The sequence below is a fragment of the Protobothrops mucrosquamatus genome, unplaced genomic scaffold (genome assembly GCF_001527695.2).
Source record: "Protobothrops mucrosquamatus isolate PMUCROS unplaced genomic scaffold, P.Mucros_1.0 scaffold2140, whole genome shotgun sequence".
NCBI lineage: Eukaryota > Metazoa > Chordata > Lepidosauria > Squamata > Viperidae > Protobothrops > Protobothrops mucrosquamatus.
Window position 1 is genome coordinate 65,829 of NW_015388239.1, and position 17,679 is coordinate 83,507.

Below are 17,679 nucleotides of genomic sequence, written 5' to 3' on the forward strand. Positions count from 1 at the left end.
TAAAAAATGATGAGCTCACACATGCATATTTTAGATTCAGTAACTACAGCATATTTATTTGACAGAATATTGCTTTTTCTCACTGCGCCAGGATATTAAGAGGACTAGAATCCAAGGATAAAAACTAAACATAATCCTCCTACTCTTCAATATGAATCAATGGTGGCATTTCATTGTGCTTCATGATGTTCAATGATAAGTAGAAAGAAAGGCAAGTTATCTAGGGAACTCTGACTAAACAGGGCTGTTTTGAAATTCTAATCCAGGCTCGATCAGAAGGCTCCTCATCTTCATGCTACAGCAGGTGTTTTTCGCAAGACCTCTAGAGTCTAGACCAGGGCTTTTCAGGCTTTTCACCCATTCTACCACTTTTAGGATATGGCAACATCCGAGTACCACCAGTCGTCTCACAAGGTGTCAAAAACTTGATGACCCAAAAAAAAAGGAAACAAGTGATGAAGTACAGGTAGTCCTCGACTTACAACAGTTCGCTTAGTGACTGTTCGAAGTTACAATGGCACTGAAAAAAGTGCCCCCCAAGCCACAGCCGAGCAAGACACCTGCCTGCCTGCTGGGCCGCGCTCTTCCTCCTGTCCAAGGTTTTCATTGTTGTGAGCATTTCTGTTGAGGATTGGCAGTGGGGGTGGGGTGGGGTGGTATTTGGTTTTTATTCCCCCCATCTGTTGGGTGGTTGCAGCAGGTTTTGGTCACTTCACATGACCCTGGGACACTGTGACCGTCATAAATATGAATCAGTTGCCAAGCATCTGAATGTAAATCACAAGGCCCTGGAGATGCTGCAACATTCCAGCTGATCGGCGCTTCTTCTGGGCTCAGCAGAAGCACCAGGATCAGCACTGAGCTCCAGCTGGAGCCTGGCGCTGATCCTGGTGCTTCCACTGAGCCCCGACAGCCCCGAAGAAGCACCGATCAGCTGAAAAGCGGCACTGATCCTAGTGCTTCCACTGAGCCCTGACAGCCCTGCAACTCCAGCCATCTCTCGCTCAGGCTTGTGCGGTGCTGCCACTGGTTCAGCTCATTCCCCTCCCCTGCTACCACTTTTCTAGGATGGTCGTGTACCACCTGCCCGGTACCAATGTACCACAGGTGGTACCCGTACCACTGGTTGAAAAGCCCTGGTATAGACAATGATTAAAAGGTCATTTTGTCCCAGGTCAGAAATACTAACAACTAATTCACCTATATTCAACTGCTTTTAGGATTCTGACTGCACTACCACAATCTGGTAATCAGATAATGATTCAGCATCATAATAATACAACAACACGTGCAATATGTAATTAACAGGGCCCATATTTCTGAACTCTAGAAGAATGAGGAATTAGATGGACATTAATAAACAAATGTAGGTCTGTTTCCCTGTTTCCGTAAGTGCACAGTCAAATAATTTGATGGAAAGGAATATCTGATTTCTCAAGAGAACTGATCTGTTGTTCCCAACCCTGTGGAGTGACAGTGCTGTAACGTTTTCTACCTCACCAACTTAATCTATTGGCAAGAGTCCTTTTCTACTGTGCTTCCATTTTATCACAAATAACACCAAGAGTTTTTGCAACACTATCCTCAAGAGACAATATTGGATGTATCTCCTTTGAGCTGAAAAGATGGGAGAAAAGCTCCTCTCTGTGCATATTTGAATATAAACTGATGAAAAAGTAAAACAGCAAAAGTGCTTCACATCTTCATCCACAAATACTTGACTTAAAGTGACCTCACTGTTTCCCAGCATCATGTGGCATTTGTATAATCAACCAGAGCCACTTATTTTCCTGACAAACATCCATGCTCTTGCATGCTGGACCGTGAAACTTGGTATTACATTTTAGTACTTAATATTCTATGCAGAATATATAACTATGCTATTACAATATATAAGACTATTGAAGAAAAAAACAAGCAATATGAATTTTGAGCTGGCATGTATCCAAATGTCATGACACATCGTGCCGAATTAATTAGCTTACTAATCAGAAAGTCATAAGATACTTTGTCAAACTGAAATCTAAATTGTATTACATCTATGGCATTACAATAACTAACCCCCCAAAAGGTGTTAGCCTTATAAGATTTTGTCTTGACAAATGCAAGCTGATTTCTGGTAATTAATGCATTGTTTCTAGTGCCTGGTATATAGTTCTTGGGATTTTCCTTCCAAGATACAGATAATATTTGTCTTTTCGTAGTCCCCTGATACTGTTTTCCAGAATTACTCAAAGGATAACATATATAAAAGTTTGGCAAGTTTTTTACTCCCTCTCGATTATTAAATTAGTTAATTAGGCCCTGGAGATTTGAACCCAAAGGAAATAGATATACTCTAACAAGGATTCTGTTAGTCTCAACTAAGGATCTGGCCCTTAATCCTGTTTTTTACAATTACATAACCTCTTCTAGAAAAACAAGCAAGAAGAGGAGTTGAGCAGTTCCACTTTTTCTTTCTTATCTTTTAGCATTTTTCCACTTTCACTAAGCAGCTGGTATATGCTCCTTTCTCTTCCACTTCCATAAAATTTTGAACACAAAGGTATTTTGGTTGTTTTTCCCCTCCTTTGTTAAACTCAGCTGATTCTGCATTCTGGCTTTTGTAGCACCTTCTCTACAATTCAGGATATCTTCATCTGTCATGCTTCTACTTCCTGCATGTAACTAACTCTTTTATCTGCAGATCAGTGCTAAATTTTTCATTGATCTATATTTCCTCCACCCACTCGCCACCCACCCACCCCATCCCTGTTTTTGCCACAGTGGAATTGGGCTTAAGGATTTCCTGTTCAAATGATATACTAAATTATATTTGGCTTTATTTGAAATTCGAACATTCCAGTGCTACATAAACAATATTCTCTAATGTTCATGCAACTTTTCCTCAGTTAAATCTTCCCTAATGAATAAAATGCATAGAAGGAAGTTACAAGTCAGGAACTGGATCAGTGGGCAGCCTATAAATGTTGGCAGTATATAATGAATTTTCTAGAAGGTCTGTCTGCGGCAGGTCTGTATAGTTTTCTCTAATGCTACCAGGGTAATAAAAATTCCCCATCAGCACTGCTTCATGTCTCCTTGAAAGATTTAGTTTGGAAAGCATCCTTCATCCCGGTTGTGCAAGCAATAGTCGATAACAACAGCCACATATTTTAATACAGTGATTTATACATTTTAGCAAGTTCATTCATTGATTCTTTGGGGAAGCATGGATATTTTAATGCACAGTGCAATTTCACCTCCATTGCTTTTGTTCTTTTTAACAGCTGTATCCGCCAACTGCCGTATTAAACAAGCGCTTTCATTGCTGTGAAATCATATTTGCTTTCCTGTACTCGGGAGTTTAAGCTCATCCTGCTTATTTCGTGTATTCCGAATGTACAGAAAACAAAGGTGTGAAGCTTGTGAGTCAATGTTATTCCTGATTTCTTTTACTGAGTTAAGTAGGTCATTTAAAAAAAAAAAAAAAAGCATACCCACTTTCCTCTATAGAGTGTAAAGCTTTATCCGAGTTCCTTACATCACTATTTTCTTTTTCATAACACCACAGAATTCAGTTTAATGCCCTCTTGATTTTTATCAGTCCTGTGAAATGGAGCTCATTTTGTACTAGCAGTCCATCAGGTGTCAGGCTCAAGGAACCAGAACCAGAATGTGAGATGATCAAAAGTTATCACTTTATGGTTGCAATGTCCATTTACAAGAATCTCGCCAGACTGTCTGCATTCTCTTGGGAACAATCAGATAAGGCTTCAGGGTAAACCTGCCATGCTGATGCTTTCTGTGATGTGTGGACTCTAAGGACGTCCTCCCTCTCTAGCTAGAGATTCCACCACATCGGAAATCCTTTGGACTACAGTCCAGAAGTCAATCATCTTCCACTAACATCATTTGAATAGTTTTAGTCTTTTACCTGCTCCATACTTCTGCTGTTTCCCAATTCTCTGCTATGGCCCAGAAAGTTGAATAAGAACAGTAATTGAACCTCCTGGTTGAGTATTCTTCATAGAGCTTCTAAATCTACAGCGATAACAATGTACCTGCTCTGGAAGTATCACTGATATCACATCTATTACTTAGAACTGATCATTGATAGTGGATTTTATAAATCTTGAAATTATCCTGTTATATTCCTGACCCAAGCTTTTGGCGTGAGTTATCAGACATGTTTGTTCCACAGCTCTTCTCCTTATTTTCTTACAGAATACGCTGCATCTCCTCTGTCTTTCAGGGATACATTATCCTGGCGCATCTTCAGCCAAGCCTATCTTCCTTTCCCTGAAAACTCAGAGGCAGTTAATTCTCTGAGGGCCTCAGAGCTGTGCTGAGTTCCAGAAATACAGAATATTTTACTGTACTGTTTTTTCTGGTTGTCGCTTTCATTAACTGGCCTTTTTGTTGGATTCTTCTTCAGACAATATATAGAGTTATTACTCTTATCAGCGTATGTGGCAGTACCTCCATTGTTTGAGCTAGTAAACCTCCAGCCTCTCTTATGAGGTTGTGTGGCCCATTCACTGCACCAGTTCTCCAGCTCTTTTTTTCAGGTGCCCCCACTACCTTGCAGTTTCTCAAATAAGTAATTTCTGGAGTCTGGAAATAAGACTCTGGAAAGAGTGCAAAGAACAGCAACAAAGGTGATTAGGGGGCTGGAGAATAAAACATATGAAGAATAGTTGCAGATACTGGATACATCTAGTCTATGCATTTTGCTTCTTTGCTACAGAAATAAGCATTATGGATTTTTCCTGCAGTTTTCAGTGTTGTGCTAATTATTTCACCAGAAGATTTTGACTGCATCAAAATGAAAAGCAAAAATAGAAAGGCAAATATTAAATAGAAGGGCGCAGTTTCTATGCTTATGGTTTTTTTTTCTTAATCTCAAATATGCCATTGTCATAAACTGGGAAGTTCTTGTATCAAATGTCACTTCCATTAAGGTGGCCCTGGGAGAACATTTCAGTATCCCCTTTTATCCTCATTGCAACACTTAAGAATATCTATTTCATTTATATCCCACCATTTGATAAATCAAAGTGACTAATATAGCAATAGCACGTAAGACTCATGTACAGCTTCATAATGCTTTACAGCCTTCTCTAAGTGGTTTACAGAGTCACCATATTGCCCCCAACAATCTGGATTCTCATTTTACCAACCTTGGAAGGATGGAAGTCTGAGTCAACCTTGAGCCAGTCAGGATCGAACTCCTGGCAGTAGGCAGAATTAGCCTGCAATACTGCATTCTAACCATTGCACAATCAAGGACTCCTAATACCTAATGCTTCATCCTCCCATTTTCTCCATAACAACAACCCTTTCAGGTGAAATTGGCTGAGAGAGCGTGACCGAAAAATCACCCAGCTGGCTTTCATGCCTAATGTGGGACTACAGCCTGGTGGTTTAACCATTACACCAAACTGGCTATTATCACCGTAAAACAGAAAGTAATAGAAAATGAAGAAGTGAAAGTGCTCTGGGACTTGGAATTCTAACAAACAGGCACCTGCTGCACAACAGCCCAGACTTAACAACTGTTGATAAGACAGACATAAAAATTTGGATAGTGGACATGGCAGTACTTGGAGAAAGCAAAATAGAAGAGAAAGAACTGAAGAAGATAACGAAATGCAAAGATCTGCAAATAGAAATAGAACAACTTTGCTTCCTTTGCGAATAGAACCAATGGTAAGAAGTGTCAAAACAGACGGAGCACCATTTGAACACCATCGGCATTGACAAATTCACCATCAGTCAATTGCAAAAGGCAGTTTTTCTTGGAACAGCTTACATTCTGTGACAATAACTCTAACACCTTATACATCAACATCTGTCTACTCCAGGTCATTGGGAATGGTTATCTGTCTGTGGGAAGGACTTGATAGGCAGACAAAAATGCCAAATCCGTATCTTATAGAACTATTTTAAGGATGAAAAAAAGTAATGAAAAGCATTTGACTATAGTATGCTATAGTGTGTTTAAATTTGTTATTATTATTCAGTTGGTCATAACCTTTTCAAAACTAGGAAGGAAGGAGGGAGGGAGGGAGGGAGGGAGGAAATCAGTCAGTCTTCAAAATTCACCTAAAAGACAACAGCAGAACTACAACAAATGAGTGCTCTTAACATTGGGGGAACTGACAGCCAGAATTTATTGCAAAAGCTCTTTAGAGATCTCTCACACCAGGGCCCCAGCACACATTGGGGCAAATCTAACTTGCAGCAAAGAACAATTTAAATTCTTACAAGATGTTGTATTTGCCAATTGCATTGATTAATCTGTCAAGCACCCTAACAATTCATTACAGTGTAATTAAAAAGAGGACACAATATTCTTGCCAGCTTGAAAAAGGAACGGTAGGGAGGAAATGAAAGGAAGAGCATTTAACTTCTGAATATAGTTGGGCAAAGCAAAATATTCCTAATTATATTTTCTTGCCAGCTGCCTCATATTTAAAATACTTAATTTTAAAGTTTTCGGTTTGTGGCCATTATCTGTTGTGCTTATGCTAGCATTTGTCTCACTAAATTCCAGTTTGTTTTGCACTGTGCTCTTGCATTGAAATTTATCAATGCATGAAGCAACAAGGGGGTTGTTTTTCACCTGGCTTGTTCCAGAGTTGATGCTGATTAGGGATGAGAGTAAATGGCTGGCCCAAGATCACCCAGCTGGCTTCTGTACCTAAAGCTGGACTTCAACCTGAGTTTCTCTGCCCCTATTCCAACATCTTAACTTTTTAACTATTTGGCCACATCAGAGTATTTTTTTTTCTGTTTTGTTTTGGCTGAAACAACATACTAAGCTACAAATAATAAAGCCATATTATAAAACAAATTTCTGAAATTTTCTCTGGTCTTGGCAACCTTCCCTGAAAAAGGTGCTTAATAAGCACCAGAAGCAAAGTTAACACATTTATACAGTTGAAGTCTGCATAGATGAGATCATCAGGATGGGATGACTGGTGTAAAGGACTCTGTGAATTAATGTTCAACTATATCTTATTACTCCACCAGTGAAGTGACTGATTTTCAAGCCTTATGCTTGAACTATAATACGGTAGTATTTAATTTCTTATATAAACTCTCAATATGCTTTAGAAGCTTCTCAAACTAAAGCAGTTTTGCTTGCTTTAATATGCTGTGATCACATAATAGCATGTTAGCCTTCCTGAATAATCACCAAGCAGGAAGTAAGCTTGTCTATTAAAGAGTTACATCACAAAATCTCTACAGATTACATGACAGCTTTAACATAGCCCTTAAAGGAGAGATACCTTTAAGCACTAAGGTCTACATAATCTTTTAAGCACTGAGGTCTACATAAGAGCCTCATCTGCCAGTATGAATGCACAACCTGCACACAAATGTATACTACCTATCAGAGGCTTCTTACTCATTTTCAATTATAATTATGATATACACCTCTACTGGGATCAATTAAAAACCCAGCTTAATGCCTCCAGGAAAAGCCAGAGTTTTACAGCCTTCCAGAAGACCAACAGGATTGAGGCCATTCAGATCTCTGGGAGCAGAACAGGCACTGCACAGAAAAAACGTATCTCCTGGGTCCTGCGAGATGGCACTGTTCTTCTGAAAGGACCCAGACCACACCAACCTTGCCAAATCTGATGAGATGGGCAGAAACAATTGCAATAAGCAGTCCTGCAAGTATCTTGGCCTTATGCCACATAGGGCTTTAAAGGTGACAACCAGCATCTTGACGTGTACCTGTAAACCTACAGGGAGCCAGTGCAGCACACAAATCAAAGGTGTTACATAGTCAAACTTTATTGCATCCAAAACTCTGCACACTGCTGCATTCTAAACCATTTGAAGCTTCTGTATAGTCTTCAAGGGCAGAGGACATTGCAATCATCCAGATGGGAATTGACTGTGGCATGAGTGACTGTGTGCAGAGCCTCCTGATCCAGGAACGGGCACAATTAGCACACAAGATGGGTCAATGCAAAGTCCCTATGTTGCCATTTAGTCCTTGAGCAGAAGTTGTGAATCGAGGATGACCCCCAGATTGTGCACCATCTCTGTCGAGCTCAAGAATTAGAGGAATCACTCTTGTTAGAGTCCCCAACCTTTTCATCTCCACTAAGACCCTCACAGCCTCCAGACACTGGGTAAGCACCTTTATAGCATCACTTGTACTCAGCCCAGGGCAGAGATCACAGTTGGATACCACTGGGATAATGATAATAGTTCACCCTATGTTATTACTCTTATATTAATTCTAGATTAAAATACAATCAGCTTAGAGAGGGAAAATCAGTTGGGCATATTAATAAATTCCTCCTTCACATAAGTATATTTCATTTCAAGAGGAACCAACTGGAAAAATACTGATGTTAGCAATTTAGAATCACATCCCTATTTGAATACAATCAGGACTTTTTAATATGCAATACACTAAGCGCTAGACAACATCCAGTTGTCCAGGAAGGAACAGACGTTTGTCTGTTGGAAGAATACATTTATTCATTTTGAAAGGAGAGAGGTTGAGACAGACTGTGCCAGTACAATCTGCTAGAGAAACCCTTCTAAAGTGAAGTAATTTAAAAAGAATTATGAAACTTTATAAAAGTTTCCCAGCTTAGCTTGTCAGAAAACTTTTGGTATATATTTTGAAATGTGCACAAAATTTGGAACATGGTGATCTGGAATAAAAATGTCATTGTTAAGGATTTATTTTTTTTTGTAAATATGAAACAAGGCCATAATGTTGTCAACGTTTCCCCCACAAAAGTTTAACCGCTAACAGCAGAAGGGGAAGAATGGAAGAAAACAAGGAAAAGTATATTTGCAAGATAAGAATTAGGACAACTCTTTAGTACAAACAACATCCTTGAGAACCAGGCAATAGCATTGTAGAACATGGTATTCATTCCCTCAACTGTGTCTTAGTTCTGGATTTAGAATATTCCTGAAATATGTTAACTGCTGTAAAAAAAAAATTAAAAATACCCAAAAAAGACAGCGCTGAAACTTAATTTTGTGGAACTTAGGAAACAGAAAACTAATCTCAAAGAAACAAAGAGAATTCAAACTAAATAATTTGTGATTTCTACTTTTACTGTGTATCCCAACCAAAAATAAAGATAATAAATTGAAGAGACTTTAAAATCAACTGTTTTTTGTATGTGCAACGCTAAAGATCAATGACTCACTTACTGCATATCAACTAATCAATTTTACCAGTTACCAAATGTCAAAAAAGACACCAGATAATTTATTAGAGGTTGGGAGGAAAAGAGACATTTTACCATATAACAGTTTAAAAGATATTTCTTTAAAGATACTAGTTTTCCAGTTGATAATATTTTTAAAAAAAGAAATATTTTTGAAAAAGATAAAATGATGAGATAAAATTAAGATAAATTGTTGTACTAAGAAAGGCTTAACAAGCTGTCCTAGCAATTTTCCATAGGCCATAAAATTGACCTATTCTCCAAAATTCTCTTTGCAATACCTCTTTTTTTTATTTTACCCTGCAAATAAAGGCTAGATACTAGAACTCCTTCTCTTTTTTCCCCCTGAGTCATTGATCTGTCTTCTCTGACTGCTTAAAGAGAAAGCTTTCTCCCACTGAGAAGTACCTGCTAAGTCAACATGTGATACAAGCTCCCATTTTCAGGGCCATTTTCACAGCTTACAGATGAGTTTTTGAACCCAATGGCATTATATAAGGATGTTCTTATCAAGAATCTTGAGTGAAACACAACTATTCAGCCATTTTAATTCTATTCCTGAATCATATCATTGCAGCTCCTTAATAACTAATTACAGTTTTGTACAATGTCCTTATCATTACTAAAAGAACTTGTTAACAACTTTTATTTAGATATTTCATCTAATTTCCCAATATTTCCTATGTGTCTTAAAGCTTTTACTCTTAGTTATATCAAAATCATTTATATGAGAATGTAGAGGGTAGCAAGTGTCTGTGGTATCTTTCTAAGATTCTGGAATTAATCTGAAAGTTAAATATTTTCTATTAAGTATTTACCTTTTCTATTTCTCTCCAAAACAATCTTACATATCCCTATAGCCCCTCATCAGAGTTTTGTGTGGCACATAGGACAACCCCTGTGCTATGGTGTGTGTGTGTGTACACATACAAAAATGTATGTATGTATATATGTATATATTATTGGAAAGAAAAGTATGTGGAATAAAAAAGCACTACATATTAAGCACATACAACATATATAATTGGCATCATTTGCCATGTATTTTATATTGGAAGAGGTGCGTCCAAACGCTCACAAAAAACAGACACACTCATTTAGAGCTTTGTATTTCAAAAGGAGAAAAAACACTGTGTGAAAACTCAGAGCACACAGATGGTCCGAAGGCGTAGGTAGATAAAGTGCCAACTTAGCAAACTTTGGCTAAAAATCATATAATGTGGGAAGCTCTATGTCTAACTAAAAGTATCTCAAGAGACAATTTCCAAGATAATGATATTCAAGATTGCAGTCATATTTACAATATTTATTAAAAGGCAACACCTTTCAGGAACAACAGCTCACTTTAAAAAACATATGTATATGCATTTAATAACATTTCTTACTGTAACAAGATGCTAGCAGATACTTCTGATTGTTGACTACTAACAGACTAACATGGCTTTCCTCCTACAATGTCCCTCTTAGCAATGGGTGTTCACAAGCTTTACATTGATAACAATTCACAGAACATAAATCAGATAGGTTTACATTGCACAGATTGATAAATCCTTATTAATTCACAATTGTAAGTATCTCAGAAAGGAGCATAAAATCTCACCTGTACATAAAGAGAGGGCACTGAGGCAGACAAATACATAGATTAGAGGGAGATGGCCCAGACACTTGGCAGATTTTCTAAAGAAGATTACCAATGGATTCAGAAAGCTGATGCTGAAATTGTTTTCCAAACTCTTCTCCATGGCCTTTGCAGACAGACACCGAGTTCTATAAATATAAAAAATATACAATTCTCTTTTTAAGAACAATAAATAGTTGATCACCAATTCTCTTTTTATATATATATTCTGATCTCCAACTGCAATCGCTTTTGGGAAACAATTATATCTAGATATTGAGACAATGAACACACGCACCAAGCAGAAAAAAACAGTTTCTACTATTTATCATCAAGTCCCAAGATTTGCTCCTGAATTTACCTTTAAAAATCCCATACAGATGTCTTAACTGGGACATAGTTTAGGTTAAAGGCAGGGTCCCCTGTGGCTACATGATGAGTTATAAAATCAGTTAATCTTCAAAGATAAAACAAATACATACATGAAAGGAAAAAACTACATGTGGCAAGTTCTAATTTCTTCAAAGTAGTTGCCCACATAATCCTAAAGGGTTCCTGCTTGCCATTTGTTTACTGATGGCCAGCTGTCTTCACATATCAAAATACTCAGTACTGAAACCAGCCCACATTTGGGAACAGTAGCATATTACAAAATTACGCAATGCAAGCAAAGCAAACTCAAAGCAAAGAATGCTAAATCAATGGCTTTTAGATGGGGGCTTTAGACTCTTGTGTTTGAAAGTTAAAAGCATCTATGCAGAGTTTCCTAGTTCCACCTATGCTTCAACAAATTCAGTCCATCTGCTAAACATGTGGAACTACATGTTACCAGTTGCTTATTTGTACTTCCTAGCACCATCCAGAAAACAACAGAAATTGGAGCAAGCAACCAATTGAACAGCAATGAAAAAGTAATGTTAGCCAAGCTTTCTTTCTACTAGGAAAATGAGAAACTGAAGGTTAGATAAAGTTGCAGTTCTATACTTACTTACTTGCGGATACAAGTAGTCCTCGGCTTATGACCACAACTGAGCCCAGAATTGATGTTGCTAAGTGAGTTTTGCCCCATTTTACGACTTTTCTTGCAACATTTGTTAAGTGAATCACTGCAGTTGTAAATCGGTGACATGGCTGTTAAGTGAATCTGCCTTCCCCATTGGTCGCAAAAGATGATCACTTGACACCCAGGACACTGCAACCATCATAAATATGAACCAGTTGGCAAGCATCCGAATGTAAATCATGTGACCATGGGGATGGTACAATGGTCGTGTGAAAAAATGGTCATAAGTTACATTTTTAGTGCTGTTGTAACTTCAAACGGTCACTAAATGAACTGTTGTAAGTCAAGGACCTACCTGTGTTGTATAAATTGTACTAATTTCAGGCATGATCCTTTTATTAAATTTAATAGCACTTAGTACTTAGACTTATATACTGCTTCACAGTGCTTTACAGCCCTCTCTAAGTGGTTTACAGAGTCAGCATATTTGCCCCCAACAATCCGGGCCCTCATTTTACTGACCTCGGAAAGATGGAAGGCTGAGTCAACCTTAAGCCTGTCAGGATCGAACTCCTGGCAGTGGGAATCCAGAATCAGCCTGCAGTACTGCATCTAACCACTGCGCCACCAGGGCTCTTAAATGGAATTCTGCTTAGCTTGGACCTACATTTATCTTTAACTTACAGTAGGTATTTATCTCCCCTTTTCTATGTCTTCATTACAAGGGATTTGAATAGAATAGAAAGAATAATTCTATCAAGAACCTTTATTTTAACTCTCAATGAATTTCCCTAATCTTATGCCTATACAAATAATAACGTACTGAAAATAGGATTAATACCTAATAAGTAGTCAACAATCAAGAAACTACCAACTCAAGCAGCAAAAGAAAAAGGAACTACTAAGGAAGTAAGTTACCGTAGTAAGTTACCCTTACTAACACTGTAAATAAATAGAGCGCAAACCCCACTCCCTTCTAGCATTGAGGATGTTACCTAGTTTGATAACAAAAACGAAAACATCTGAAGGAAAACAACCAAGCTCAGAGGTGAACACTATTATGCAATCATGAGCTATATTCTGGTAAAATAACCACAGTACAGTCCATTGGTAATAAAAGTGTATACTTTGGTGATGAGATCGTAACACAGATGAAGAGAATATGCCCCTCCACTTTTTCTTGTACCACAAAGGCTTGCATTGTCTGGTAAGGCCACTAGCAAAACTGTTGTATTTAGTTCCTGGAACCAAAATCTGATGTAACTTGAACCTTTGGCTCTTTCCCAAAACAAGGCAAATTTTATAATCCGGTTATTGCAATTCATCATGGAAAACGAATAGTGGAGGAAAAAACAGTGCAAAATTATAATAGAAGAGCAGCTACAATCTTAGGGAACTTCATTACTGTATTTAAAATGCCTCAGTAGCACATTTTGCTGATTCCAGAATCTACTAGCAATTTAACTCTGGATATTGTTAAATCAATTTATACACTGCAATATCATAAAAATTCCCTTTTCCTTCCTATATAGAACAACATATCCACATGACAATAAGCCCTGGGTTAGAGTGGTTTTATCCTAGAAAAAAAACTTAAAAATTTGTTCCTGATGATTTGGATAGCCTGTTCACCACATTATTGGATTACATAAGGGATCAGCCATGCCAGAATCAGTGCAAAGCTTCAGTAGCTGCATATGAACAGAAAGTTCACTTGAAAATCTCTTGAAATACTGCAGAGGATTCTAGGGTACATTTCCAGCTTGCATTAGGAGTCAACAATGCTGGAAGACATCTGACAGCCTGAACTCCCATTTATGGCAGGTAGTCATTAAATTATGACAGCTAGCTGTCTAGTCTACCTATATCATAACACTGCTGAATTCATCTATGCCTTGCATCCAATTTTATGTTTTGCTCTAAGATGACTAACAGAATTAGGTTACTGCTACTACTGTATGCCTGCCTTCATTAAAACACCTTGAGAACATAAGAAGAGATCAAAGTTCAGTTCTGCCTTCTGTAAATGTGGAAGTCTATTTACGTGGCACAATGAATTGCCTTGTTGCAAAACCAGATATTCCTCTGGTATAATAGTTCATCTACTCAGGTTGCATAAAAAGGCCAAACTTAGGTATTAGTTCTAATCATATCTAGAGGCCTGCAAATTTTAACTCCAGATATTTTTTAAATCTTTTTGTTATTAACGAGACAGCAGGCTGTTATAAAAAAAATCAGCTTATTGTAATTAAAGAGTTATAGCATAGTTTAAAGATACACATAAGAGTCAAACTGTAAAAGGACTCTTGGAGGGTTTGCTTGTTTTTTTGCTGCTGGATGTTTTGAAATATGGGTCACATTCTAAATTACTCAGTACATTGAATGTATGAATAACTTAACACCAATTTTTATTAAAATAATAGCATTTGGGATCTCTCAGTCATGCTGTGTTTTTTTTTCTTAGTCACTTCACCCCACGCTATGTTGCTGGTAAAAGCCACCAGCAAAAAGAAGTTGCTACTAGAACTAAAGTCAGGAGAGAATCACTAAGACTTTTTAAAAAATAAGAAACCAACATGCTGCAAAATGTATTTACATATTCAATACATCATTTGGAGTCTTAAAACTGCATATGCAACAATAGCAATAAAGTCACAATGTAAAGGTATACTTTCATATATAGTATATGCATATACATATGTCTGTTTATCAACACGCTGGATTTTTAATAAATGAAAAGGATTCCTTGTTATGCACAGTTAAAAGCTTCCCTCAGTGTCTATGCCAGGGGTAGGCAACCTTGGCTCTTTTATGACTCGTGGACTTCAACTCCCAGAATTCCTGAGTCAGCTATGGAGCTCAGGAATTCTGGGAGTTGAAGTCCACGAGTCATAAAAGAGCCAAGGTTGCCTACCCCTGGTCTATGCAAATGGAGGCATATTCATTATTCATCAATATACCATTGCTCACTTGACTCAATTTAGGTTCATTACTGTTTTAGCAGAACACTCTATTTCATAATTGTAAAGCTCTTAATACAGCAAATATGATTTACTGTTCAGTTACAAAAAAAAATCCCCTTCCAACTTTACTCAACTCTTTTAGGGAAGCTTTTAACAGCTTTGAAATATTTAACCCCCCAAAAATATATTTGTATCCAGCAAAATATCCTTATTTGAAGGGTGCCTCCGTCTTAAACAGTTGACATTTGAGGGATGCTGCTTTTAAAATTTCTGATACTCAAAGTAATTTTTCTCAGAATTTAAAATAAAAGGCTCACTTAAATCCAAGGAGTTCCTTTCTTCTCAAAGAAATTAAATCAAAATTTTAAAAAAATCTTATTTCTAAATTAGAGCTGGTCCTGTCTGTCACAGAATCTACTGTTTGGGTCTCTGTAAGCAACTATTTGGGCAAGCTCTGATAGGATAAGTGGAAAGTCCAGAAAAGTAACTCTAACAGAAAATCAAAATATAACCCCATTGTAAAACTGTACTGCAGCAGGAGTGGATGAATGTTTCCAGTCAAAGTAGTACTATCCACTCCAGACAGATTGCTTGGACAAAAGCAGAGCAAAATCAACCATCTACAGAGACATAGTCTTCTTGACAGGTAGGTACCTATCTAGCTAAATAGGTAGGTACCTACCTACCTATCAAAATGACAATATACAGTATAAGAGTTATTTAGCTAAAAGAAAAAGCAGGCTCAGAACTTATATTTAATCTGATAATTTTAATCCATACAAATAAGGTCTCAGCTACCAGTCAGAGTGTACCCTAGCATTTCTGAGGACACTACTGTCCTGTCTCCCTACTGGTATTCAGCCAATAACTACATGAATTATATTAATCCACTCAAGATGGATACACTGCCTGGAGCTCCAGGAGGAAAGGTTGCATATGTATTAAAGAACAACTTATATTTGTTAGAAATAAGTTCCCATTTGACTGTTAATTTTAGTATTCATTCATTTGAGTTATATAGCCACCCATCTCAACTGCATGACTCTGGGTGGCTTACAATGAAAAAAATTACAATACTATCAAACCACAAAAAAGAACATACAAAAACCAATACAAATTAACAATACCTACAGCAAAGGCCTAAAAGCAATCTACATCCAACATAACTTCTATATGGGCTCCTTAAAACAAGGTTGTACCTGTTTTTCCTAATTGTTATGCCAATAAGTGCAGGTTCAATTCCTCCCACTTGTACAAAAAAGGGTACCAAATTAAATTTCCCGCATTTTCACTTCAGTAAAAGACAAACATAACACGTGATACACACATCAGTGTTCTGCACTAGTTCAGTTTTGTACAATAAAATTAATAGGTTGTAGGAGCTGTATTCTCTATAATACATTTGTTAAATATCTGAAGTAGCACCCAAGCATTTTATTAGTTCTCTAAGAACTATTCACTCTTCAGTGGCAACTATCCTGTTTAACCAAGTCCCAGACTCAACTTTCAGCATCTTTTGCAAAAGGGATACCCGGAGACACAGGGGCCCTGAAAACCTTGGAGAGCTGATTAACCAATTCCTGGGCCTCCAAGTTTCCATAATGTGCAGTAATGCTTTGCTATGGTGCTGGAAGCTATGGTCAGGCACATCTGTCTCTGCCACCCTTGATTATATATAAACCTTTTCCGTTCAGACATTGCAGGTCGACGGGCATCCTCATAACTTGCATATCCCTTTTGTTTGTGAACTCAAGGTGGGTTTATTTATTTATCAGAGTTATAAAACGCCTCACTCCAAAGTACTAAAGTGGTGTAAAAACCAGGCTAGAGTATGGAAAGCAACCGGATAATAAAAAAAACTGTAAATTGTATTCACCAACAGGCATTAAGCAACATAATCTGAATAAAGCCTTGCAATCTTGATGCAAGGTAAGGTATTATTATTATTATTATTTAAATTTATATACCGCCCTATCTCCCTTACAGGACTCAGGGTGGTGAACAGGCGATAATAAAAATCACAATAAATATTAAATAAAAGGCCTGCTCTAAAATGCCCCATATAAAAACCCCTACCAAAACACAATCAAAACCACGCCAGGCCGGCCGCATGGAATAGATGGGTATCATACCATGTATAGATTATATTATTATTATTATTATTATTATTATTATTATTATTATTATTATTATTATTATTATTATATTATTATTATCATTATTATTATTATTATATTATTATTATTATTATTATTATTATTATTATTATTATTATTATCTATACATGGTATGATACCTTACTCTATTTATTTGTACACCCCCAATTCTTAAACTTAACATTTCCCTTGCCTTGTTATATGATTTTACAGATTGTTTAGTCAATGTCTGTGCTGTAGAGGCTCTACTGATATTCAGTAGATATTGTTTGGCAGATCAACGGCAGAAATAAATGACAAACATAATCACCAAGGACCCTCACGAAAAGACAGATTTGACCTCTTCCCGGGGGGGGGGGAGAGGCAAAAGAGTCGGGGGGGGGCCGCTCTTGCTTTGGGGAAGCAGCTGTTCCCACGAGCGGACTGGCCCCCCCAGGACACGCGCTTCCGCCTGCCCTGATCCGATCCCACGACACCCCGGCGAGGTAGGCCGGCTCCAGTGACAGTCGGCCCGAGAGCTCCCGGGGTGGGGGGACACGTGGACTTGGGCCCTCTCCCTAACCTCCACCGCTCAGGGGACTCTCATCCCCAGCACTGCCAGGCGGGGAGGCCCCGGGAGCGGCGGCTGAAGGGAGCCAAGCGAAGTGAAGGCAACGCGACCCAGCGGGCGCTACTTACCAGGGGAGCATGGCGGGCCGCGGTGAGGGGACGGGGGTTCTTGGCCGACAGGTGAAAAGGC

General features: G+C 37.9%; 1 protein-coding gene across 1 annotated transcript in view; it reads right to left on the bottom strand.

Moving 5' to 3' along the window:
* The window catches only part of KIAA0319L (KIAA0319 like), a 58,710-nt gene extending 41,031 nt beyond the window's left edge, over nucleotides 1-17,679 (bottom strand). The window contains exons 1-2 of the mRNA XM_015824153.1: nucleotides 17,619-17,679; nucleotides 10,801-10,967 (exon numbers count right to left, since the gene is read on the bottom strand). Coding sequence (XP_015679639.1) covers nucleotides 10,801-10,942 — 142 coding nt within the window. The 5' untranslated portion in view covers nucleotides 10,943-10,967; nucleotides 17,619-17,679. The remainder of the gene's footprint in view (nucleotides 1-10,800; nucleotides 10,968-17,618) is intronic.